Source organism: Ambystoma mexicanum, chromosome 10 (genome assembly GCF_040938575.1).
Source record: "Ambystoma mexicanum isolate Mex_15411 chromosome 10, UKY_AmexF1_1, whole genome shotgun sequence".
In the NCBI taxonomy this organism is placed as follows: Eukaryota; Metazoa; Chordata; class Amphibia; order Caudata; family Ambystomatidae; genus Ambystoma; species Ambystoma mexicanum.
In genome coordinates this window covers 61,719,133-61,746,038 of record NC_090932.1, presented here as the reverse complement: position 1 = coordinate 61,746,038, position 26,906 = coordinate 61,719,133, and the positions used below count along the sequence as shown (strand labels likewise).

At 46.3% G+C, this 26,906-nt stretch overlaps 1 protein-coding gene across 1 annotated transcript in view; it reads right to left on the bottom strand.

Moving 5' to 3' along the window:
- LOC138492809 (uncharacterized) overlaps window positions 1-26,906 on the bottom strand; it is a 469,421-nt gene that overhangs the window by 79,858 nt on the left and 362,657 nt on the right. Inside the window, exons 84-88 of the mRNA XM_069620163.1 lie at window positions 23,876-23,995; window positions 19,672-19,791; window positions 16,330-16,446; window positions 15,045-15,158; window positions 4,457-4,579 (exon numbers count right to left, since the gene is read on the bottom strand). Of these exons, the coding sequence (XP_069476264.1) occupies window positions 4,457-4,579; window positions 15,045-15,158; window positions 16,330-16,446; window positions 19,672-19,791; window positions 23,876-23,995 (594 nt within the window). The remainder of the gene's footprint in view (window positions 1-4,456; window positions 4,580-15,044; window positions 15,159-16,329; window positions 16,447-19,671; window positions 19,792-23,875; window positions 23,996-26,906) is intronic.

Below are 26,906 nucleotides of genomic sequence, written 5' to 3'. Positions count from 1 at the left end.
GTTTGGAGGCAGCCTTGGAGCTAATAGCACCATGGCTACCTCCAAACTCGTAATGACCCCCATTGTGATGGTCTCCTGTCATGGTCTCCTGAGCAAGAAATGGACTAGAACACAAGGAAGGGCCCTGCTGGCATAGAATCTCAAATCACTTGAGGACAAATACCCGGGAACCAATCAGAAACATTTATTTTCTCAAAATTGGTTGAATTATTCACAGCGCATGACTTTTGCGTAAGAGAACTTCAAGGCACGCAAGGTGTGGAAGTCTACTCATTCAATAAAATTAATGTGTGTTTAAGTTGCATAAAATAAGGAGAGTCTGTTTATACTCTGATGATCTCCTGGAGAGCCATTCATTGATTATATGAGGAAGAATGAATGAAATATTTGCTTCCAGTTCTCATGGATCTGAGGCAGCTTTGCAAATGATGGGGAAAATTCTTCTGAGAATTCATTGTCAAGGAGGGAAGACCAACTGGGAGTGGCAGGTGAGCAGGAGGGCGCTGACGTTACCTTGGAATCCAGGGTTACAGGTGCACGTGTAACTTCCAACGGTGTTATTGCAGACCGCATACTGGTGGCAAGGGCTGGCCGTGCACTCATTTGCATCCACACCGGAGGTCCCATTACCCAAAGGGGACCAAGAAAGCATTTGTGGAATCAGTCTATGGCTTGAGTGCCGCAAATGTGAGGGTGCCGAGAGCTCATAAAGGACTGTATCATTGTCTACATGTCATTATTATACATTGATAGGGCACCAGTGAAATCACAATTAGTACACATTAGACCTCAGAATAAACAAGCAGAGCTCAAGAGATCACCAATGCAAGGACAGCAGGAAACTAAATTCACTTTGAAGAACACAAGTTCTCAACAGCATGTACACAATCATACCAGCTCCGCAACATATGATTGAGAAATGCAATTGACCAGATCAAATTATTTTTAAATGGTCTCAGGGGATAAGCAGTGCTATAGAAAGGGGTCCTAACGTGCACAGCCCCAAACCGAAGGGAATGGTCTGATTTCCGTAGAATCGCGACACTCTTCTGGGATTATTTCCAAACTTTCCTAGAAGCAAACATGGTGGCACTTAGAGTGGCATGAGATGGCCAGTGCCTTCCCAAGATGCATCTTAGGAAGTAGCTTCTGCACAGGAATATCTTCTGCTGTATCTGCTCCAAATTGTACTTGGAATAATGTTCTGTTATCAATGGACTTAACATGGATGGAATATTGCCAAAGAACAATAACAGCTCTTCCGCTCTGTTTGAAGGGAGAAGGTAGAGCTTTGAGACAGGGATCTTACATAAGGGGTATTCTGGACACCAGTTCATCCTGCAGAGGTGACAAACACTGGGACTGCCAAGTGGCCAGGAACACTCTGATATGACCTTGGAATCCAGGGCCGCAGGTGCAAGTGTAGCTTCCAAGGGTGTTTGTGCAGGTGGCATTCTCATGAAAAGGGTTGGCCTTGCACTCATTCACATCATTGCAGGAAGTCCCATTAACTAAAGTGGACCAAGAAAGCATTTTGAAAAATCACTCTATGGAGCAATGTCTACATATCATATGCCAGTAGGCCAACAGTCAAGTCATCTTTAGTTGTCTACTGTAGAAAGGTATTTTTTTACCAAACACCATCAAAGTTACGGTGGTCTTTAAACTGCACGGAAAAAAAACACTCCTACCTGAAATATGGGAGTAAATTAGGGCAGTGCATTTTACAGACACACACATGCAACAGTGCCGTCACCCAGGCATGGCTACTGCCTGGTGCTGTGTTATGTGTGTGTGTGAGCTGAAATTACCATTTCTGCTACTACATAGATATTACATCGTCTTCAGAATAAACCAGCAGACGTCAGGAAATCAGGAAGACAGAGGCAACTTAAAACTAAATGGGATCTGTGAAGTATATTTAAGTCAGTAGTTCTCAAAACAGTGCACGCATTCCTACAAGATCACTAACATACGATCGATTGATGGAAATGTACAGACGAACCTATCCAACATATTAATTATTTCTAATTGATTTGAGGTGGTCGGGCCATTTTGAATCTGCGGTGTCTTAGAAGGAGTCAAATGAGAGCCTCGGAGTAGGGTCACATCGCAAATCCTGTTTGTGAGCATTTCTTCAAATTATACTGCGAGTACTTGAGTTACTCAGAGCATTACAAAGATGTATTTGAGTCAATACTATCTGTACAGAAGCATCTTTGCCTGCTCCAAATTGCACTCAGAGCAAACAGATGTACCCCGTTATGGAAGGTTATTAAGCCACATCTCACAGCCCCTCTTAGTGGGAACCGCCCTTGACTTCGAGACACTGCTTAAAACAGGAGGCACTGCCGATCGCCCCAAGACTCCTTCCCAGCTCCATTCCTGAAAACCCCCCTCCCACTACCTACACACACAAAGGAACTCTGCTCCATCCTGGAAATCTGCTCCATCCTGCGTGTGTCTTTATAAAGTGGAACGTCCCTGGATAAATGCAAGCCCACCAAAGAATGCCCCCTTAGAACCCACCCTACCCACTCCATAGGTAAAGAACTACAGGCCCATTTCAACCTCTTCATGGCGGCAGTGGGACCTTGAGAATGGGATGTGACTTAAGGTGAATTCTGGGAGTAATGCACCCTGCAGGACTGACGTACACGGGAAGACCGGCTCGACTACTTAGGGATATTCGCCCGCCTCCACAGCAAGACTACCTGGGGATATTCTCCCGCCTCCAAGCTAGACTAGTTAGGGATATTCGCCCGCCTCCAAGCTAGACTAGTTAGGGATATTCGCCCGCCTCCAAGCTAGACTACTTAGGGATATTCGCCCGCCTCCACAGCAAGACTACCTGGGGATATTCTCCCGCCTCCAAGCTAGACTAGTTAGGGATATTCGCCCGCCTCCAAGCTAGACTACTTAGGGATATTCTCCCGCCTCCAAGCTAGACTAGTTAGGGATATTCGCCCGCCTCCAAGCTAGACTACTTAGGGATATTCGCCCGCCTCCAAGCTAGACTACTTAGGGATATTCTCCCGCCTCCAAGCTAGGCTAGTTAGGGATATTCGCCCGCCTCCAAGCTAGACTACTTAGGGATATTCGCCCCGCCTCTACAGTAAGCCTACTTAGGGATATTCGCCCCGCCTCCACAGCAAGACTACCTGGGGATATTCTCCCGCTTCCAAGCTAGACTAGTTAGGGATATTCGCCCGCCTCCAAGCTAGACTACTTAGGGATATTCGCCCTGCCTCCACAGCAAGAGTACTTAGAGATATTTGCTCCACACACAGACATCAGATGAAAAGAAGCCCAAAAATAGCCCAAACACTAGAAAACCCACGCAAGACCGCTTTTCATCATGCAGTGGTGTTGTCTGTAGCCCAAACAGGCGGGAATTAGCCCCATTTGGCAAACCTTTTCACATGTGGGATGGGAGGCGGAGGAGAAACCATTTGTGGTGCTTTGAATGGAGTGACAGGAGTAGTTTTCCAATCAGAGTCTGCCTGACCTGCCATGCAGGGGTCAGTCAAAAACCTGATTGGATGTAAGCTCTACACGAAGAAAACATCAAACCACAGCAGTGTGCATCCTTACACAAATCCGAAAAGTCTTGACCAGACAGTCACAATATTTTGGCGAAGTTGGCATCACCAACGTTCAGACAAATCAAAAAAACAAAACATGTCTATAAAAAAAGGGGGGCACAGTTGGTCTTTGGGACAAATAATTATAAGCAACCATGAAGTCTGCAAATTCGCATAGAGGCGTAAATGTAATGGCACCATGCAATATCACCTTATCATTCTGCTACGATTCTGGGTCAAAGCCTAGGTGTACACCTGGTACATGCATGTCCAGCTCCACAAGAAGGCAACACTTTTATGCTGATTGTGGTGGGGTGACAGAGTTGACTGAATTACCAGCATTTCATGGCCAGAAATCAGGCGTTGTAGAAAACGTAAGAATGGGATATTACATTATAACATGGATAGACCGTTTAAAGTCAACCGGACGTCCTAAAACAGGCCATGCAAGCAAGACCCCCAACAATCACCTAACATTCCCCTCTGTACACCCCCCTGCGGTGCAACAGCTATAGCAGTAAAGAGGGAATGTTAAGAGGCTGCAGGGCTCAGACGATGGTAAAGCTGAGAACCACCCCTCTTCACAGTTGGTCCAATCCCACTTCCCATTACTATGTGCATGGCACTGCTAAATAGCGAGTATGCATGTGTGTGTGTCAGAGTGTGCATAAGTGTGTGTTTGCGTGCGAATGTGTGTATCTGTGTGTGTACGTGTGATTGAGCATTTCGTTGTACGGTACGGGCATGCATATTTGCATGCGTGCGTGCGTGTGTGAGCTGGTGAGTGCATGCATGTGCATATGCTGACAGAAAGAGCTTGTGCATGAAGAAAAGTAAGCACACTGGCAAACCCGGAAGAAATCTATAATTACCTTGGTATCCAGGGTTACAGGCGCAGGTGTAACTTCCAATCGTGTTGCTGCAGGTTGCGCTTGCGCTGCATGGCTTAGGATTGGCAGCGCACTCATCCACATCAGTGCAAGACGTCCCACTACCTGCAGAAACAAAGCGAGTTCTTAGAACATTGTGTTTTCATCAGACAGCATCTGGCTTCAGTCCTGTGGGCGTGGTTCCACCTCATCCTATCATGAACATTCACCAAAGGAAGGCCGGTGAAGCTATATCACGTGGTTTAATATAGAGACATACATGATGCGGCATTCACAGGAACACTGCGCACAACAGTGAGCCAACAGCAAAACACAAAACTGCCTGGGATGCACAAGGGGCTATGGGCCCGATTCATGGAATATTTGCCCGGTTCAAAGTGAATTTGCACTTCTGCCAAGTGACTTTGCACTGCCGACACAAACCCTGTTTCATGGAACTGTGCAAAGTGTATTTTTGCCGTGTAAAGTCCGAGCAAACTCATTTTGTAGTGCAAAATTTACTATGCTCTGACCTTGCCTGGACTTTGCGTGGCAAAAATACACTTTACACGGTTCCATGAATCAGGGTTTGTGTCAGCAGTGCGAAGTCACTTGGAACCAGGCAAGTATTCCATGAATCTGGCCCTATGTGTGCGATAAGAGCTAGAGGAACCTTTCAGTGTTGGGATGTTAAAATCCAATGCTTAAGGGCGAGATTCCATGCCAGGTATTCAGAATATCCACCACCCTTGTAAATAATGACCATTTATGTTGCACTGCAATCCAACTCAGCAAAACCTGTGTTGGATCTGTGATTGGGGGGAAGGAGCCGTAAACCACATTAGGGAAGTGCCATCATTTGCAGGAAAGCGGGGGAATCCATCTTCCTCAGGGATAAAATCAGTGGGCGACCAACTGTCTGGGTGAAATTGAATATAAAAGGTGAAGCCCAGCTGCCTAGGTGATTCAGTAAATAAAAAATCGGGAGATCCACTTGCCTAGATAAATTTATCCGGGGACAACCCCTTCCTACCTGACCACCATGTAGAATGAATAGGCTGACACACATGCAAACACCAACCAATTGGTGTGCATTTACTGATGGGGGACATTGAGAAATTGCTGTATCCTTGCTAAGACTGTCAATAGTGGGCGCAATTTCAAATTAGCACATGGTATTTAACTGGATCCCTGGAGAGACTCAGATCAAAGTCACGTCTCAATGACCCAGTTTTAATGGAGGTTTCAACCAAAGGAATCATTGAGATGGACAGCGGTGACCCCCTTTGTATGTGTGCATTATCGTTGTGTCCATCAACACGTTTGGGATGCCTTGATCAAAAAAGTGGATCATGGATATTGTATTCCAAAACTGGGGAACTTCACAAAGTCAGTAGAATACAGGTTGGCATACATTTGCAATACATGCTTCCATGTCTGCATGAAATGATGGTTGGTCTCTCTCTCTCTCTCTCTTTATTTAAAGTGGACGGATTATAGGAGTCGTAGTCCAAAACATGTGGGCAGCCACCGGTTGCAGACTCCTTCTGTAGAGCAAGTAGTTTGCAAAGAAGGGACCATGAGTGCAACAGGAATGTGAAAAAAAGGGGCTGCTCCAGGCTAGTATTACACATTTAAACAAATGTCTAAGTTCCCAGGAATAATTTTACCAGTGTATAAAGCTAAGAGAAGACTGACTTGGACTTGGAGTTTCCCAAGGCTGATGCCATGAGGATCACTGAGTTTGTTAAGAGCAGCTGCTGGAATTTGCAATGCTGAAAGCCTCTTCTCTGTAGGGTTTGGAAAGGAAAAGTTGCAATCATTTTCTAGTTACTTCTCTCGGACATGTGTTTCAATTCCACCTGGGAATAGGGGTGTTTGTTTACGTGTATTAAGCCGTGCATGTTGCTCACATGGGATCATGCCAAGGTAAATATGCTTTCAGGTTGCTGTGAGGATGAACGTTCAAGTCCAACACATCACCTTGGGTCAAATACATGCAGTCAACAGGCACAGGCCATAATACTGCACCTTACCCCGGCTGTGCCCAGCGCACTGCACATAGATTGCACCAGGTGCGGCCAGAGGGGTTAGTGAATCATGACTGAATGAAATGCCACATGACGCGTCATTATTATTTACTTATTTATTGATGATTTGTAAAGCGACAACCATGAGTGCAGCCACTTCATGGCGCTCCAAGAGGAATAAAGTGGGGGTGGGAGAGAGTGAGGGAGAAGGGGAACTAAGCCTTATAATTTAGTTCTATGTGATATTTCCACATTTGAGAGCCGGGCACAAAAGAGACTGATTTATTTTGCCCGATTTTGTGTGGACTTCAAAATGCTGAAATATCACACTCTGAACGCCACCCCCACCCTCTCTCATGCTGGTGGGATTTCTACCCCCCAAATACTCCTTTTCATCCCCCACAAATGCACACATGGTCTCGCTCCTCCTTACCTTTCCTCTTTTCATGTCCCTGTTAGATCACTTGGTTCTCAAACTCCGTTCCTTCTTACAGCCCCTAAACGCGCCTCTGCCTCTTCCCGTTGATGCTCTTTCTCCCTCTTGGCAAAAACATATTAGAGCTTTTTACCTCTCTCTATCTGCCCTTCTTAACTATGGCCTCATTTTGTTATTCTCTAAAACCTCACCTACTGTCCTCTTAATGGTTTTTGAGCTCACAATTAATTTATTACCCATTATTGTACCGCCTCTTTTTGTGAAGTGCTTTCGCGAAAGCCCTACATTAGCAAAAACCTGGATCTAAATTCTCCACTTTGCTGCCACAAATCAGCAAAATCGGCACAATTCCCGCCTAGAATAATTCTGCTGGAATCCCGTGGCGTCCTATTGACTCTGAAAATGGGGATTTACATCGCCCTACAACCAATTGTAATCCCATGCTAAATCCGCAGGACCAAGGGGGAGTAACAGCAATCGAGTTTGGTGGTAATCCAGCAGATTTACTGCATAATTACTGTCAAACTCATAAAGAGACTGAAGATTCTTAAGGATACCTGCTGTTTAATGGGTACAGGTGGGAGAGGTCTGAAGAGCTGGTGAAATGTGGTCTTTTCACCTCAGACCTGGGAACATCCTTACAGCCGAGTTCTCGATCAGTTGCAACCAGCATAACAGATCTTCTGGGGCAAGCCTAGACATCGACTATTGCAATAACCAATCCGTGAGAGAATAAGAACCTGGTCCCTTCACGTGTTCTGACATGTTGAGGAAAGGCAGGATGCTTTTCAACATGTGCTGGTGGTAGTGAGATTGCCTAGTAGTGATCTGGATCACTAGGGGTGTGGAAGGAGAGGAAGCCATCAAAGATGGCGACATTTTTGGCACTTGACACAAGCAATGGAGCCGCACCACCCAGACTGCAATAATGTGCGGCAAGACATGTTTAACATATGGGCAAGCAGCTTCACCAGCACTAATACCTTTGAGAGCTGGTGACATTTTTAATTGGAGGGTAGTACATATTTGCCACAAATATGCATGAGTGGCCGAGCGTAGCGAGTGAGCCCGCAGCAACCAAGTGGGTTTCGGGCGAGTTCTCCCCGAGAACATTTTTTTAAATAATGGGTTAAAATGCTGCATTATATAGACTGCTTTATGTGAAAAATTGGTTAAAACAGTTTGCAATGGGTTTTCTATGGTAACGCATGAAAAAATTAAATAGATGCAAGTCACCAACATTGCACAGGACCATTTCCCAAGGCCTTTCCATGATGCCACCCCATGCTGCTGCAGCTATACATGCGAATCTTCCCACATAAGAGCATCCTCATGTTTGCTTTCTGTATGACCAGTAATGATACGTTGAGAGAACATGTCCAATCTGGCTTTGCTAATATATGCCAGAAAATACTCCAGTTTGATTTGCCATTAAAAATGTGATGCCAACAATAAGAACACATGTCAGGCACGTAATAGCATTCAAGTTTTCTTTAATATATAAGCCCTGTAAAAACGCCATGCCACAGCAAGAAATAGCTAGACTGCACAAACATGCCAGTCTAGTCACGTAAAAACACTTGGTAGCCTTGATATTGCTGGATTTCTCAATGGTCCATGATGCAGCTGATTTTTCCATCTTAGATTATAAACTTCAAGACTACAAGCGTACTGCCGGGAGGCCATGAGATAGACGTCCGGAAGGACCTATTTGCATGTGGCGTGATACTATTTACAAATAAATAATGATCATTGTTCCTGAATAATAACTCCACTTAGGCATGGATGGGTCACTTCCTCTCACAATCCCAGAGCCTTCTCAGAGGATTCCCTGAAGGTCTGCTATTTCACTTTGGCTCTTCAGGGACAGATGTGCCTTCCGCAATAGAGGATGCCCTTTAGCGAGAACGCATGAGGCTTAACATTTGAAGCCTTGATGCTTCCCAGCTGTATGGCTGCATGGCCAATACAGCCTGAATCACCTGTGTGCTTTATGAATGGCAAGGAACTTAAGCAACTTCCTGGCTGGGTCATTCTGTATCGTCCTTGTCTCACGGATGGCTGGAAGCGGAAAGGATCAGTCTTGTTACTAGCACACCATACGCAGATTTGTTTCCATTTCTTACTGCAGAGTTTGAGGTGGAGGGGCTCTAACCCTCAGTAAAACCTCCTTTCGGCCCCTGAAGCACATCTATGTGGTAGACTTAGGCCATGAAATTGAGGGACACTGGGTCGTGATGAAGGAACTTCCACCCTTTTTAGTGGGCTAACAGTACCTCCCTCCCATAGTACCTTGCTTTATTAATGTGTCTATAAATCTGCATGATGAATATACAACACACCAGGACATCAACACGCTTAATATATCATAGCCCTCTGAGGAATTGGGAAATGTAGCTTTGCAACTTCGGTGAATTTGGGCACAAACCTGCATCATTTTCATGAATCAGGAAATTTACGTTACACAAAGAAATCATCCAAAAATAGATTTTGTGTTTGCAGCTTTTGCTAGATAATCAATGATAAGATGTTTCAAAACCCCTAGTCCTGGTGGTCTGTGGTGGTGGCCCCGTTCCACACAAAAATGTGTCTCAAACACAACGCATGTGCAGTATTCTACCTCGTGGCATACATGCAGAAAATCCAATTACAATTGAAGCCAGGATTGCAGGTGCATGTGAAGCTTCCAATCGTGTTAGCACAGGTGGCATTTGGAGAGCAGGGGCTGCGCGTGCACTCGTCGAGATCACAGAATGTGCCTTTACCTAAGCAGAGAAAGGGAAGTATGCGGGATACTGTCACTTGGGTCTCGTGCACCAACTGGAGGCCAGCTGGGATAGCACAACAGATATATGCATACTACTGCAAGCCTAACGCTTAGATGGAGATCTTATGAAGCACTGATTCTATCTGCAGAATCCATCAGATAAGGGAAATCCATACAATCCAAGGTCCGCAGTGCAGGTGAGAAGATTCCATGGATAAGTAGGGAAGAATTAGGGAGCCATCCTTATTGGATAGTATCGGTTAGTCAGATGCGTTCCTTTGCTGGAGATGAGGACAGGATATTGGGGGTCATTCTGAGTATGGCGGTAGGAAGTTAACGGCACCGGTAAGGATGCCGGTGCCGTTAACCCCCTACCTCCACATTCCGAGGTCCCTTAGCGGGTCCCACCAGGACCGGCTGGTCTGACCAGCCGTACTTAGTGGGACCCGTTAATGGACAGTGGAGCTAATAACGGGCCCGCTATTTGTCGGCCCGTTATTAGCACCTTCCCCATTCCCATTTAGCCCTATGGGGGCTCGAATGGGAATGGGGAATGGTTTTCAGAATGTGGACCTACCGGGTCCTCCAAGGTTAAAATGACCTGGTAAGTCCCCATTCTGTCTACCCGGACCTCGACACGGGTTTGGAGGCAGCCTTGGAGCTAATAGCACCATGGCTACCTCCAAACTCGTAATGACCCCCATTGTGATGGTCTCCTGTCATGGTCTCCTGAGCAAGACATGGCCTAGAACACAAGGAAGGGCCCTGCTGGCACAGAATCTCAAATCACTTGAGGACAAATGCCCAGGAACCAATCAGAAACATTTATTTTCTCAAAATTGGTTGAATTATTCACAGCGCATGACTTTTGCGTAAGAGAACTTCAAGGCACGCAAGGTGTGGAAGTCTACTCATTCAATAAAATTAATGTGTGTTTAAGTTGCATAAAGTAAGGAGAGTCTGTCTATACTCTGGTGATCTCCTGGACAGCAATTCATTGATTATATGAGGAAGAATGAATGAGATATTTGCTTCCAGTTCTCATGGATCTGAGGCAGCTTTGCAAATGATGGGGAAAATTCTACATTGTCAAGGAGGGAAGACCAACTGGCAGTGGCAGGTGAGCAGGAGGGCACTGACGTTACCTTGGAATCCAGGGTTACAGGTGCACGTGTATCTTCCAATGGTGTTACTGCAGACCGCATACTGGTGGCAAGGGTTGGCCGTGCACTCATTTGCATCCACACCGGAGGTCCCAGTACCCAAAGGGGACCAAGAAAGCATTTGTGGAATCAGTCTATGGCTTGAGTGCCGCAAATGTGAGGGTGCCGAGAGCTCATAAAGGGCTGTTTCATTGTCTACATGTCATTATTATACATTAATAGGGCACCAGTGAAATCACAATTAGTACACATTAGACCTCAGAATAAACAGGCAGAGCTCAAGAGATCACCAATGCAAGGACAGCAGGAAACTAAATTCACTTTGAAGAACACAAGTTCTCAACAGCATGTACACAATCATACCAGCTCCGCAACATATGATTGAGAAATGCAATTGACCAGATCAAATTATTTTTAAATGGTCTCAGGGGATAAGCAGTGCTATAGAAAGGGGTCCTAACGTGCACAGCCCTAAACCGAAGGGAATGCTGTGATTTCTGTAGAATTGCGACACTCTTCCAGGATTATTTCCAAACGTTCCTAGAAGCAAGCATGGTGGCACTTAGAGTGGCATGAGATGGCCAGTGCCTTCCCAAGATGCATTTTAGGAAGTAGCTTCTGCACAGGAATATCTTCTGCTGTATCTGCTCCAAATTGTACTTGGAATAATGATCTGTTATCAATGGACTTAACATGGATGGAATATTGCCAAAGAACAATAACAGCTCTTCCGCTCTTTTTGAAGGGAGAAGGTAGAGCTTTGAGACAGGGATCTTACATAAAGGGTATTCTGGACACCAGTTCATCCTGCAGAGGTGACAAACACTGGGACTGCCAAGTGGCCAGGAACACTCTGATATGACCTTGGAATCCAGGGCCGCAGGTGCAAGTGTAGCTTCCAAGGGTGTTTCTGCAGCTGGCATTCTCATGACAAGGGTTGGCCCTGCACTCATTCACATCATTGCAGGAAGTCCCATTAACTAAAGTGGACCAAGAAAGCATTTTGAAAAATCACTCTATGGAGTAGTGTCTACATATCACATGCCAGTAGGCCAACAGTCAGGTCATCTTTAGTTGTCTACTGTAGAAAGGTATTTTTTACCAAACACCATCAAAGTTACGGTGGTCTTTAAACTGCACGGAAAAAAACACTCCTAGCTGAAATATGGGAGTAAATTAGGGCAGTGCATTTTACAGACACACACATGCAACAGTGCCGTCACCCAGGCATGGCTACTGCCTGGTGCTGTGTTATGTGCGTGTGTTAGCTGAAATGACCATTTCTGCTACTACATAGATATTACATAGTCTTCAGAATAAACCACCAGACATCAAGAGATCAGCAGCACAACCAAAGTGTTCTATGAGCATAAACAGCATCGATAGGCCTGTTTATAGTGCAACTTCTGGAGGATAGCCTAGGCAAACACGTGTAATAACTAACATAAGTTAGAGTCACGCATGGGTTCTTATGAACATGTCCATTGCACACAAAAATGGTTTCAATACTTGCAAGATGATGTAACCATACTAAAGCAAATGTGCCCAGTGCATGCATTGCCATGTGACTGCTTGGGCTCTGATCACCCTGAAACCACAGACTTTACTTTTGATGAGTGTCGAGCACCTGCTAGTTTGTGTTGACAGGAGTAATGCATCGCGTTATACTTCACCTGGAACATCTGATGTGTCATCGGAGAGATTCACAGAAAGTCACATCCCTAACTCTATTTGGGGAAGCTGGGGACCCAGAGGTAAACAGACATGTCGATGTTGCATCTTAGCAGATGTCATTTCCACTGGGCATCTTTGCAGTGGCATGGACCTCTGACTCTTCCACACAGAGCAAATACATGTAAACCGCTACATGGGAGCATCCATGTGCCAGCTGCTGCCATGTACAACACGTGTCATATTACACAAGTGAAGCAAGAAGGGGCGGATTTGTGACAAGCCAATCATAATGCTCAGTGCTTCAATATATGCAAATCCTGCTGGGTCCCGCCCTGGCAGTGCAGACATTGGTGCTCATTAATGCCTGCATGGGAGAACAAAACATCTTAAGAAAAAGGCATCGACCATCTTCTATTGGATGGACAGAAGAGACACATGCATCCTGCCCAATTGGCATGCTAGTGCTGTACAAGTCGTGAAATGCATAAGTAGGTTAATACAAGAGGGGCCAGCCAATCACAATGCCCAAGTAATCAAAGGATCCAACGGTACTGTTGGGTGGCATGAGTGATTCCCTCAATTAACTTGTCATTGCATCTGGTCACACTCCCAGAACCAGGATGTACAAGTCTAAGTAAAGCAGGGGTCAAGTCCTAAAGAAAAGTGGGGGGACTCATTAACATAAGGAATGGGATGAGACATCACCATAAATTTGCATAGAAAGGTGAAATATGCAAATTTAAATCAATTGGCTTTACATAACCATACAAATTGCACAGGAGGGATGGCATTTGGCTTGCATAAAATCAAGACACACAAAAAACAAGAGAGGATATTTTCTTCTAATAGTGTTTTGAAAACAATAAAAGGTGTGCATTTTTTAGACTCCAAGAATCAGTACCTATATTTTCCCTGGAACATGCAGTCTTGAAATGTGGCATTTCAACTTGAGTTGTCTGCTATTTCTCATCAGGTTATATGGTGCAGTGGGGAAGGGGCCTGCCTGCGAACCCCGCGCGACTAAGGTCTGCAGAAATGCATAAAAGACAACCAATACCTGCCATTTTACACACAGCCTCTAGCCTCTAAAATAAATGGGGGTACGACATCCAACCCCTAAAAAAAAGTGGACTGACACCGTCTGCACGCGTGTACCCCCGGCTTATGCCCTGAAGTAAAGGCTGCCAAGGAGGCATTTGCCCCAGAGTGCACTGATCTTTGTGAACTCTATAGTCCTCACTGGGCTAGTGGGAAGGTCATTTCCCACACACAGGCACAGTGATGTAATGTAATGTGACCAAGTCCAAAAGGCATCTGGGCGCTAAACACACAATTACTTACACAGGTACTACACCTGGATTTGCAGGACAACAGACACAAAATCATAGACACATACAGGCACATGCACACACGTATATATGCACATAGACACGGGCACACACACATATTTGCATAACGGCACGTGCACGTAAACAAAGGTACACACATATACAGGCAAAGTCATAAATGGAAAGACACACAGGTCCATATGAAACAGACATGCAGGCAAACACAGTTTCAGGCACATGCACACAAACATGTTCAAATACATACACAAAAGGCTCACCGGCAAAACCACACAAGCACGCACACATGTTTACGTATACAGGCACACAAACACACATGCATAATCATATAGAGGCACAGGCACACAACACAGAAACATTGAGGCACATAGATACACACAAAAATACACACACATGAAGGAACACATAAACAGGTGTACTTTCCGAGGCAAACAAATGCAGACACATGAAGACACACATACATCCACTTGCCGATCATTCAAAGACACACCAGTAAATTCAGATTTACACAGGTGCATACATTGGACTGAATGAAGCGAACAATGGTCAGGAAATTGAGCGCAGACTGATTGTGTTGTTATTTCTTTTTTGGTTTAGCAATTAGGAGCAACCGTAAGTGCCAAGGACGAGTATGCTCGTCCTTTTTGCATAGACTTGCTTAATAGCCTGGCAGTTAATGCGTTAAGATTCATTTAATGTGACTAATATGAAAGGGGGGACTTTGGGGTAAAATGTGTCTCTTTTATGGCGAACAGAAAACATAGAACACACATCAGACTACATTATTATTGCCCCAGTGCAAATATCTTTAGGTAATATGGATTGCTCCAAACTCTTGTAGCCGCAATCTGTGTCACTCAAGCAGCAAGACTGGTGCTAAGAAGACCTGCACAGTTCTTTCCTCTTCAAGAAATGGCTCCACCCTAACACCCAAGTCCACACACCCTTCACACCCCAAACTACCTGAGACTCAGTGATCTGCCGCTCACTGTTTCCTCCCCTGGTTGCCAGTAGATACATTGCTGCCAAATTGCCCGCCCTTCCCCTCCCCTGCAGAAATGTGTCTTAAAGACAACCTATGTGCAGTATTGTACCAGTGACATACATGTAGAAAATCTAATTATAATAGATGTGCAACATTTGTAGAAAGTTTTGAAAAAAAAACCTAGAATTACCAGTGAAGCCAGGATTGCAGGTGCATGTGAAGCTTCCAATCGTGTTAGCACAGGTGGCGTTTGGAGAGCAGGGGCTGAGCGTGCACTCGTCGAGATCACAGAATATGCCGTTACCTAAGCAGAGAAAGGGAAGTATGCGGGATACTGTCACTTGGGTTTCGTGCACCAACTGGAGGCCAGCTGGGTTAGCACAACAGATACATGCATACTACTGCAAGCCTAACGCTTAGATGGAGATCTTATGAAGCACTGATTCTATCTGCAGAATCCATCAGATAAGGGAAATCCATACAATCCAAGGTCCGCAGTGCAGGTGAGAAGATTCCATGGATAACTAGGGAAGAATTAGGGAGCCATCCTTATTGGATAGTATCGGTTAGTCACGTGTTCCTTTGCTGGAGATGAGGACAGGATATTGGGGGTCATTCTGAGTATGGCGGTAGGAAGTTAACGGCACCGGTAAGGATGCTGGTGCCGTTAACCCCCTACTGCCACATTCCGAGGTCCCTTAGCAGGTCCCACCAGGACCGGCTGGTCTGACCAGCCGTCCTTAGCAGGACCCGTTAATGGACAGTGGAGCTAATAACGGTCCCGCTATTTGCCGGCCCGTTATTAGCTCCTTCCCCATTCCCATTTATCTCTATGGGGGCTCGAATGGGAATGGGGAATAGTTTTCAGAATGGGGACCTACCGGGTCCTCCAAGGTTAAAATGACCTGGTAAGTCCCCATTCTGTCTACCCGGACCTGGACACGGGTTTGGAGGCAGCCTTGGAGCTAATAGCACCATGGCTACCTCCAAACTCGTAATGACCCCCATTGTGATGGTCTCCTGTCATGGTCTCCTGAGTAAGAAATGGAGTAGAACACAAGGAAGGGCCCTGCTGGCATAGAATCTCAAATCACTTGAGGACCAAAGCCCGGGAACCAATCAGAAACATTGATTTTCTCAAACTTGGTTGAATTATTCACAGCGGATGACTTTTGCGTAAGAGAACTTCAAGGCACGCAAGGTGTGGAAGTCTACTCATTCAATAAAATGAATGTGTGTTTAAGTTGCATAAAGTAAGGAGAGTCTGTTTATGCTCTGATGATCTCCTGGACAGCAATTCATTGATTATTTAAGGAAGAATGAATGAGATATTTGCTTCCAGTTTTCATGGATCTGGCGCATCTTTGCAGATGATGGGGGAGGAAATATTGAAACATCCTTCTGAAAAACAATTAATTGTAAAGGAGGAAAGACCAACTGGGAGTGGCAGGTGAGCAGGAGGGCACTGGTGTTACCTTGGAATCCAGGGTTGCAGGTGCACGTGTAGCTTCCAACGGTGTTACTGCAGGTTGCATTCTTATCGCATGGAGAGGTCTTGCACTCATCCACATCACTGCAGAATGTGCCATTGCCTAAAGAGAACCAAGAATGCATTCAGATGAAGGCCGTTCCCTAATTCACTGTGTGTATCCTGTTCATTCAGGGTGAAGGGAGTGTTAGAAAAAGGGCTTGTTAACCAACACACAGTTGCACACAAGCTCCTGCACACACCGTTGGCTCCCCTTTTTGTAGGTATGTCTAAGGCGAACCCTTGCCCCCCCCCACAACTATTTCATGCATGCAGGCAGCATATTTTCCAATCATCTCCAATGGTAAGGAAAAGTGCATTGCAGACATTTGCAATAAGAGCCACAATGCCCTATCCAATTCAGACCCGTTGATTGCACCGAGACATATTTGGGGCAGCAAAACAGGGAATAGGACAATGAATTGAGCCTCAGAATAGGCCTGGACTGTCCACCAATTCTCAGGCCTTTGCTTGTGTTGTGCGCATCTTTCAATCCCTCCCTTTACCGGTTTTGAGTGTTGTATTTCTCCTTTCATTAGTACTATCGCGGAGTACAGCATCTACACTTCGAAAGGAGTAGCATCTGCTACACAGAACCCTGTTCCTTCTAATAGGTGCTCAATCCCAACCCTAAAACTAAAATTACCTCCATGACCTGCTCCCCCAAGCCTTAGAGACATGCCATTCACAACAGAAGTCAATCTTGCCAAAAAGTACCCACCAATCTTACTTTAAGCCATATCTCTTCCTAAAAGATACTGTGGTGCTGAGGATGGGCCTTCGGCTATGAGAAGGAGGCATGGTCATAGTCTTCCAGGGATAAGACCACACCAAAAAAGGTCTTCTTCATAGTTCCCAAAAGTAAATCGGTGCATATTCACTCTAATTTCTCAAAATTGACAAACCATTTATCCTGTTCATCGAATACCAGGCCGAAAACCCTGATTTCCAAATTCCTTTAAAACCTGTCAATCTCTATCACAACCCTTGACTACCCACACATCACTGTCTAGGTACACATTTAGATTTCGTCGGGCCACTTCAAAGAACCTTTCACCAGATCACTAAGAGATAACCATTTAACTTTAACTCTAAAACTGTGTGTAACAGACTAAGCCCAGTTGGCCAGACAAATCCTGGACAATAAGGTTATCACTTAACAACTACTCTTTCTGGCAGTACGTACACCCCTGGCCTAATTTCAACACTCGGCCAACTCCTTCTCTCTCCCTGGACCGTCAAACCAAAGCCGAATATCAATTCAGAGACCCACCACCACTCAAACGTCCCTGGTGATCCATCACAACAACAGCACTAGTCCCCTACAATCCTGTGGCACCCTTTTTTTGTCCCCTAATTGTATGCTACTTCTCCTCTTTGTTTCTGTTTTACAATTGTTTTGGTTTTCTACTTTTATTGACCCGTCCCAGTCCCCTTTCTATTCCCATGGGTGTCAAACAAGTCACCAAAAATTGGTTGTCAGTGAGCGTTCATTCTTCAATATACATGATCAGAGGTGAACGATTGCCAATTCACTGCCACAAAAACCCTCAGGTTCTGAGCAATCACAGCACCCCTCTGACATTCAAGGAAAAGGGGGTACATTGAAAAAGGGGTGCTACTTAAGTGGCAGTCCTGACACCAGTTTATCCTGCAGTAGGGACGTTCCCTGGGATTGTTAACTGAGCGTGAGCCTCCTGGCATTACCTTGAAATCCAGGGTTACAGGTGCACAGGTAACTTCCAATGGTGTTATTGCAGGCCACATGCTGGTGGCAAGGGTTGGTCGTGCACTCATTTGCATCAACACAGGATGTCCCATTACCCAAAGGGGGCCAAGAAAGCATTTGTGGAATCAATCTATGGCTTGTGCCGCAAATGTGAGGGTGCCGAGAGCTGATAAAGGGCTGTTTCATCGCGATATCATTGGTATACATTAATAGGGCACCAGTGAATGTATAATTAGTACATGTTCGACTTCAGAATAAACTAGCAGAGTTCAAGAGATCAAAAATGTACGGACAATAGGAAACTAAATTCACTTTGAAGAACACAAGTTCTCCACAGCATGTACACATGTACACATCTGGTGATGCTTGACTACCTCTGGCTGCCATATTGTTGCATTTCTTCTCTGAATGAGATTGACATGTTTTTGGAGGAGACTTCCGATTTGAAGATTGGATTTTTGTGGTTAACTAGGTGAAATTCAAAGTTGTACATCTGTATTATAGAACATCTGTTAGATACGTTAACACATTTGAGATTAATTATTGGAATATTGGATATGTGTTTATATTTTAAGCAACATTTTATGGCTTGGGCTGAAATAAATGTCTTTTGACTGATTGCTTGATTGCTTGATACTTGGACTAGCATTGACACACCACTTTTCAGAGCAGTAGAAACAACTTCATAGAGAAAAATGTGATCCACTCATAGGGCATGGGTGCCCGAAAAAGAGATTCTGAGCCGTAGATGGGCCAAAGGTGGGCAGCGTGGACATTCCCCCCACGTGCAAACATTGGACATGGGCAACCTGGGTGGAAAAAGCTAGCTTTGTTGAGGTGCGACCCAGGGAGAAAACTATATGAATGGAATAAAACAACCTTCACTGTGGTGGAGACATCCCCTCCATGCCCTGGGACCTCAGAATCCACGCCACATCTTTTAGGCAGCTCATTGTCTGGATTGACAGGTTATGTCAGTACATGTTACTCCCCTGTGATAGAGGCACACATGCACGACTGGGGACAGGGCACTCTGGGGAGGAAGGGATTGTGCCGAGTGCTCGGGAGTCACTCCTGCATCCAGTTCTGTTCCATTCATGTGTGTGTGTGCTCCAGTCTCCCACACTCAGCGGCCAGAAAGAAGGGCTTTTACGTTCCATATACAGTCATCTTGGCGCTCATCTATAAGCGTGTGGAGTGAACACCACTGGAGCCGTATGCAAATTACTACCAGCAGTTTCTAAATACCTACAAGGAACATATTCCCTATTGATATTGCCTGTAGGATGTGAAGGAGCAAATAATTGATGCTGAGTGTGTGAGGGTGCTTCAAGCAAGGGAGAGCTCACCATCAGTGGGACTGCCCAACTGTGCCAGGAGGAATCTTGCTTGTACACAGGCAGCCTCTGTCTACTACCCCTTCCGATCTGAGAGTCTCTGCTCCTGAAGTGGGCTGCCTCATGCAGAACCAGGGGACTGTGTGTGCCTGTTCCAAGTGAGCAGTCACCAGCAAGCACAGGCCAGAAGGAGACAAGCAAAGGAGGCCCACTGTCAACTTACCTTGGAATCCAGTGTTACAGGCGCACAAGAAACTTCCAATGGTGTTAGTGCAGGTGGCGTTGGGGTGGCACGCTGTCGTTCTTATGCACTCATTCACATCTGTGCAGTTATGCCCATTACCTATTCAAAAGCAAAGAAGCCTTCAGGACATTGCATGTTCACCAGGCGCTGTATGTGTCCTGTGCATCAAGCATTGGGAAGCAGGTACATTGTGGAGGTAGGACTCAAAGCTATAAGTGACCCGGTGCAGCTAACATCAGGGGTTAATGTATTTTGTATTTGTCTTTCTAGGTTTTATTGAGAAAAGAAGGTCTTTTGAACACAAACACATTACACTATAACAACAGCATACACAGCATTCATGTAACAGGTGCCTTACATGAGAAGGAATGCTAATGAGTGACAGGGAATGCAGATGCACAGGCCATAGGCCAGGCACAGGACCAGACAGAAGACAGACAGAAGTAAGAGAGGACTAGATGTTTACAGGGTCCTGAATGCAGTGGAGTTAGTGCTAGGGTGGTCGTGGAAGGGGAGTGATGAGCCTGGTAGCAAAGTCTGCTCTTTCTAGGCTTTTGAGGTGGAGCTTCTGTGTAAACTTAACAGAGTGGAGGGTAGTATGTGTTTAATGAGTGCTGAGGTACAAGGATGCAGCAGGAACGAAAGCAAGCAAATACACAGGGTGAACAGGAAACATTACAGCAGGTGCTGGATCAGCAGATGAGCCAATGTGAGTAGAGACAGATAGGGTTGGCCAGACAAGGGGGAGCAAAACTATGAATAGATTTAAAGACAGTCTTTAGGAATTAGAAAAGGGACTATCTTCTCATAGTGAGTCTGTCAAGATGAAGGGCGTGTTTGGAAGAGGAAGAGTGGGGGAGCTTGGAGAGTGTGTGTTGCAAAATTGGGTATTTTGCCAAGCAAAGAGGAGGAGAGGGCGCGACCAAGGAAGAGGCTAGCACAGCATTCCATGTAACCTACTTCTTAAGTTAGTATGAGGGTTTGGGCAGAGTGGTAGGTGAAGAGAGGGTGGAGTTTCCTGCTGTCAATCAGGCTTATTCGGGCAGCAGGAGTAGAGGCCACAACAAAGTGGTGGAGACTTAGACTGCAGTCAAAAGGGGCCCCAAGTCTGTGCACCTTGAGGGAGGCCAAGAGGGAGATGGTTTAGGTCTTTGAGGTGCTGAGCATCAGAAATTGAAGTGCCGTCCAGTTTCAGATTTTAGCAGGGCATTTCGTATAAAGATAAGGAGTGAGGGTGGGGAGGGGGAAGATGATTTGAGTTTCATCTGCAAAGAGGAGATTAGGCGACCAAGGGTGGAAATGTAGGGATGAAGGGCAGAGGGCCAAGCTCAGAGTCTTGAGGGACACTGGTGGGGAGGGAGGCTGAATAGGAGCTGTCCATGTGCCATGAGAGGAGAAGCTAGGCTGGAAGATATCAGAGGTAAGTCCGTCAAGACCCCTATCCTGGATCCCAAGAGCAACAAGCGTCTAAATGTGAGAAGGGTGGTCCACCATATGAAAGGCAGCCGAGAGGTGTAGAACAATTAGGATAGAGTAGAGTTTATGTTGATTAGCAGATGTCGGGAAATTAGAGTCATGAGGGGTCCTTTTTCAGTAGCAAGACAGCTGTGGAAATGGGACTGGGGAGGACTGCGGCTGTCATCAGCATCAAGGTAGGTTAAGATCACGCTACTGACAAGCATTTAAAGGATTTTAGAATAGCTAAGTGGTTGAAGAGAGATACAGGCCAATATCTAGCTGGGGCTTTGTGAATAGACAATGGCTTTTGTTTAGGATTGGCAGGATAGTGGATACTAGCTACCTTTAACAGTTCCAGAGAAAATGATATGTCAAAAGGGTAAAGGTATAGGAACAGGCGATAGGTGCAGGTGCATTGACCATCAGCAGGGTAAACGGTGAACAGAGATGCAAGAAGGGTTGGATGTAGTCAGGATTGGTGCCAATTCAGTTGGAGTTTGGGGAGAAGGTGTGTAGGTCGCAAGTGGTGGAGACATCATGAGGGGGAAATAGGTTGGGGGGGGTAAAGGAGAGTGGAGGGACAATTTTGGATTTTAGGGACCTTGAAAGGGAAGTACTGGGGAAAGTCAAAAGCAGAAAGTGCAGATGTGAAAGGCATGGGCCTGGGGGAGCTAGGATAGCTCAGAGAAGAGAGTTTTTGGGGGTTGGAGCAGAGTGTAGTAATAAGATTAGGCAAGTAGGATGATTTGGTGGGATCTATAACTATAGTAATGGAGATGAGGGATTCCTTGTAGGCGAGTAGAAGAGGGCACCATGGTCCTTGTGCACTTGACCAGGTAGTATTGCATCTTGGTCTTGAGGAGGGTGATCTAGGTTTGAGGATGATGTGGTTGTGTGAGTCAATGTATGAGACGGACAACTGTGATAAATGGGAAGCTGAGAATCAAGTAGAACGTTTCCTGGAGAGGACGTGTCTGGAGGAGGAAGAAAAAGAAGGGAGAACTTGACTTGATCTAGGGAAGAAGCCAGAGATGTCGATTTGAATTTACAATTTGAGATGGAGGATACTGGAGGGGAAGAGAGCAGGGGAGGAAAAGTGATACTGTAAGGGTAGTAAGGGTAGTTAGAAGGGGAGAGGTTGAAAGTGAGATTAGATAATGAAATGCAGGAAGGCAGAGCAAGGTCGTGAGAGTTCCCTTGGGAGTGAGTAGCCCAGTTGTGAAATTAAGTTAGGGAGTAGTCAGAGAGGAGGGAGAGGAGTTCAATGTGATGGATAGAGGAGATTTTGGGGAGGTTAAAGTCACCCAGGGGCATTCCAGGGGCCTCAGCTGGCATGGAGTCAAGGTGATCAGAGAAAAAGAGCTGATGGCTACTGGGCACCTGTAGCGCGGGAGAACAGAGAAAACAGTAAGTGGTAGGAGTTGTGAGCCATAAAGTCAAAAGACAGTGGCATAAAGACAGGTGGAGGACAGGGCAGGAGGTTATCAGAATGCCAACCCTGCCACTACTTTTGGATGGGCGCGAAGAGTGCTGAAAGGTGGTGGAGGCGGTGTGGATGGCAGTAGGCACAGCTTAGTCGTGAGGTTGATCAAAGTTTCAGTAACACCCATGATAGCAAGTGATGGGCTGTGGAAGTGGTGAGCGGTAAAAGAGAGATTTATTTCTTAGAGACAGATTGGGCGATCACGAGCCCGTTTTTAAGATTAGTGGGAGAGAGAAAGAGGGGGTACTGGGGTATGGGTGGCAGTGAGATAGGATTCAGAAAGTTGGTTGGCGGGTGGCCTTTTCTGGGGAGGAGGTGCGAAATGCAATGGGCTGGAAGTGGAGGAGAACGTGGCAAACACGATTCACCAATGATCAGTAGCACCTCAACATAGGGGGAAAGATGTAGCCGGATGAGCTTTATGACACCTGGGAATGATTACTCACAAGAAGTCATAGAATAGAACGTTCCAGAGTAACATCTCAATCACAGAAATAGCTGTAAACACTTCAGGCTGGTTATTCAATAATTAAGCTTTGTGTAGAGCAACACATCAGAGTATTGTCACTGAGCCACTGACACAATTGGCCTCATTTTCAAAAGTAAAACTAGAATTGCAAAGGGCAAATTGCATAGGGTGGCACTGCCAGTGTGCAATTAAAAAGTCACCAATTCACACAAATGGACACAATACTAGTGTTCCGCTGCTGGCACCCCAATAATTATGTCGGAGTCATGTGTGCACCTGGCTTTTGCAAAAATGATGTATTGCAACTCAGCACAATGGACAAGTGACAGCTGCTTTACGTCAACTTCTCGCCCAGTCAATTGTTGACTGAAATCTCACTTTTTTGATGGCACCTGCCACACGAAAATGGCCATCGGTACAACCACAGCGTTATGGATTGTGCGTTTAGTTGTGGTTTCATTTAAGCCACTATATCCAGAGTACACAAATAAACGGCGGGACAGGAACATAAAGGAATACAGATATTGAGAAGTTGCCAGGCAGGCTGGCAAAGCTGCTGCTCTTGTATCGTAAACCCATTGAAAGACTCCTATCAATATACTGTAGCCTTAAAAGGCATCTAAAACCTTCATGGTGTGGATGTGTGTTCCCTGGAGAAGCTGTGAGGGCTATCTGTTACAGGACTGTGTACATGTGTTTGCATGTTCACAACGCGCTATGACATGTGTGCAGTGGAGCAGTACAAACGCCAAGGAGGACCACTGTTTAATTACCTTGGAATCCAGTGTTACAGGAGCATGTGAAACTTCCAATAGTGTTATTGCAGGTGGCGTTGGGGTGGCACGCTGTCGTACTTATGCACTCATTCACATCTGTGCAGTTGTGCCCATCCCCTATTGAAAAGCAAGAAAGTCGTCATGGCATTGAATGTTCCCTCTGCGCTGTACGTCTCCTGTGCATCAAGGCTGAGGTGGCAGATCCAGTATCATTCAGAGCAATCGTACCATGTGTTCACACCATTAAGGACCAAGCACACATGCCTTCAGGGATTACCGTGCATGGCAAAAGGGCGGAATCAAGAGCAGTAGAAAGGCACAGAAGCGTCTTTTTGGGCTGTAATGAGAATGGGGGAGCAATCTTTGTGCCGGCGGTGTAAGGAGAGAGCGGTATTGTCGTGAGGTGTTGGATGGCTCTGGCACAGGGCAGGAGGGGTGAAGGAGTGTCCAGGAGAGTGATTGTCAAAGGTGGTAGCCACGGCAGTGTGGAAGTCACAGAAGGCGACAGTGATTGAGGTTGAACGTGGTGGAGACTTTGTCTTGTTCAACATAGAGGACGAATGGAGCCAGGGTTCCCTTTCTCTTTGGTGAAGGGGGCGGTAGTGATTGACAAGGATTAATTGATAGAAATAGTGGATACGGGATGGGATAGGGGGTGGGGGAGGTCCGGTGAGATAGCAGGGGAGTCAAGAGAGGAAAAAAGGAATAGCAGATTCAAGAAAAGGGTTACATGTTCACATTGAATGGTCACATACATAAGGGCCAGTGGTAAACAAGTGGATCAGGACCTATGGGGAATTATTTGGGAAGCCAGTGTTACAGGCACAATGGATACTTCCAATGGTGTTAGTGCAGTTGGCATTGGGATGGCACGCTGTCATACCTATGCAATCATTCACATCTGTGCAGGAGTGCCCATAGTCTCCCGAAAACCAAGAAACCTTCAGGACCTTGAATATTCACCAGGCAGGGTGACGGGGCAGAAACATTATGAGGCTTTGACTCAGAGTTCACATGTCATGTATCTGTACCATTAGTGCCAACGTGCAGATGACCTCAAGAATGTACTGTACATACACATAGGAACATACGGCATTCAAGAAAAACTAGCCCTCATCAAACATCAGCAGCACAAGAACAGAACAAGCCTACAGGAAAGATATTGGTGAAAAAATATGGAAGAATTTGCATTACATCATGACTCATACGAGGTCAGAGAATGCACCGTTCCAGGCTAGCATGTCCATCACGAAAAGAGCTCTAAATATGTCCACTTTAGTTGCACACAACTGGATTAGCACTTCCACGGCACCATTGCATATACTGTGCTTGACTTGCAAGACTAACATGCGAACAGTAGAGGGGTAACGCATACAAAATGGCACTTCTAGTTCACAGTAGGCAAGACCTCAATTCACTCAAGGGATAGCATTACGAGGATGCCAGCATCCAAACATCTAAACAGATATGATATACATTCTGGGTGACCAACCTGCCCGGTGTGTTCAATCCTCTGGGTGGACTGCATGGACCCCAACCGTTTACCTCTAGACAGTTTCACTCCCTCTTTAACTCTCTCTTCAAAGTCCATTTCAACTTTCCCTTATGGTATTTGTTGACTATCGGTCTCTCACCCATATTTAGCATTAGATGGCGTTTACCACAAGCTGTGAGCTCATTCCCAAGCAACCAGACTCTGAGAAGACCGGAACCTGGCACGGGTGGGGCCGCTACCTGCCTAACACCGTCAAAGGGGTGAGCCAAAATCAGAAGGTCTTAGGCCCCCTGACCAACAGTAGGGAGTCAGTCTTCTGTATGTTATTATGTACGTCACATTTCCCACACCCGCTGCCTGACGGGGATTCAGCACTGGGCTCAGCCATCTTGACTCGCCATTACTGAGGAAATTCTAGTTAGTCTCTTTTCCTTTGCCACGTCTAATCTGAGGTCGTATTTGGGGAGCCAAAGCTTGGGCAGCTAGCCTCGGGTACAGGGCTGTTTGGGGGGTTTGCTCCATCCCCGTGCCTCCAGTGCAGCTGAGTGTGCACTGTCTCGATCTGCACCAAAACCCTCCTGGGGAGAGGTTGCCCACCGGACATGGTTGTGAGGCCTGCGCTCCACGGTCACTCCGCACAGGCAGCCATTAGACACCACAGACAGCCACATGCAGTACGGCCAGCTTCCCCCGGTTAGGGCGAAGGTGCGTCAGGTTTTTAGGCAGCACCACCACCACCGGGGCACACCAGGCGCCTGGCCCTCCTGACCCCAGGAGGTAGGAAAATGAGGAGGCCAGGACACGCTGGCAACAAATCTCCAGGCCAGGTCCAGGGATCCAGCGACGGTGCTGATTGGGTCTGACCTTAGGGGAGAAAGGGAACAGGGTCCCTGCAATGGCCCCAGCCATACTGCAGGGACGGTCCCTGGGGAGACCCTCAGATAAGCATAGCCCCAGGAGGAACCCGGGGCCACAAGGTTCGTTTTTCAATGATCAATGTGTCCTGCAATTCACACTAATTCGAGAAGCTAGCTGTGTTCTTCTTTTATGCGCAAGCCGAGTGATCCACCGCCAATAGTCACAGGCAACCTTTATTTCCATATGCCGACCCGAACCTGCAGCTGCAGGCGAGGAACTTGAGGAGGCAGCCCTGCCCGTGCTACCTGCATGTGGGACGAGATTATCCGACGCGCCGTCTAGCTTCCCCACTTGGGAGTCAGCCAAGACCATTGTGGTTTTAAAACAAACAGGTTCCAGGCACTAAGCCCGGAAAGGCTACCTGTCGCATTCTGCAGCAGCTCAACTGGGACTTCCCACTGCAATGGTAGCAGGCAGCTTTGCCGCTGGCCCACCCGACTGATCCACTCATCCTTACCTGACCGTGACCTCCCGAAACCTGTTCAGGGGTTCAGAGAGGAGGGCCAGAGGCAAGCAGGGTGGGGGTCAGGCGGGACCGCTATAGTCTCCAAACCTCAATCTGGTCGCATGGGACTGAGCTCCAGGTGCCGTCACAGGAGGGAAGGTCACCCACTG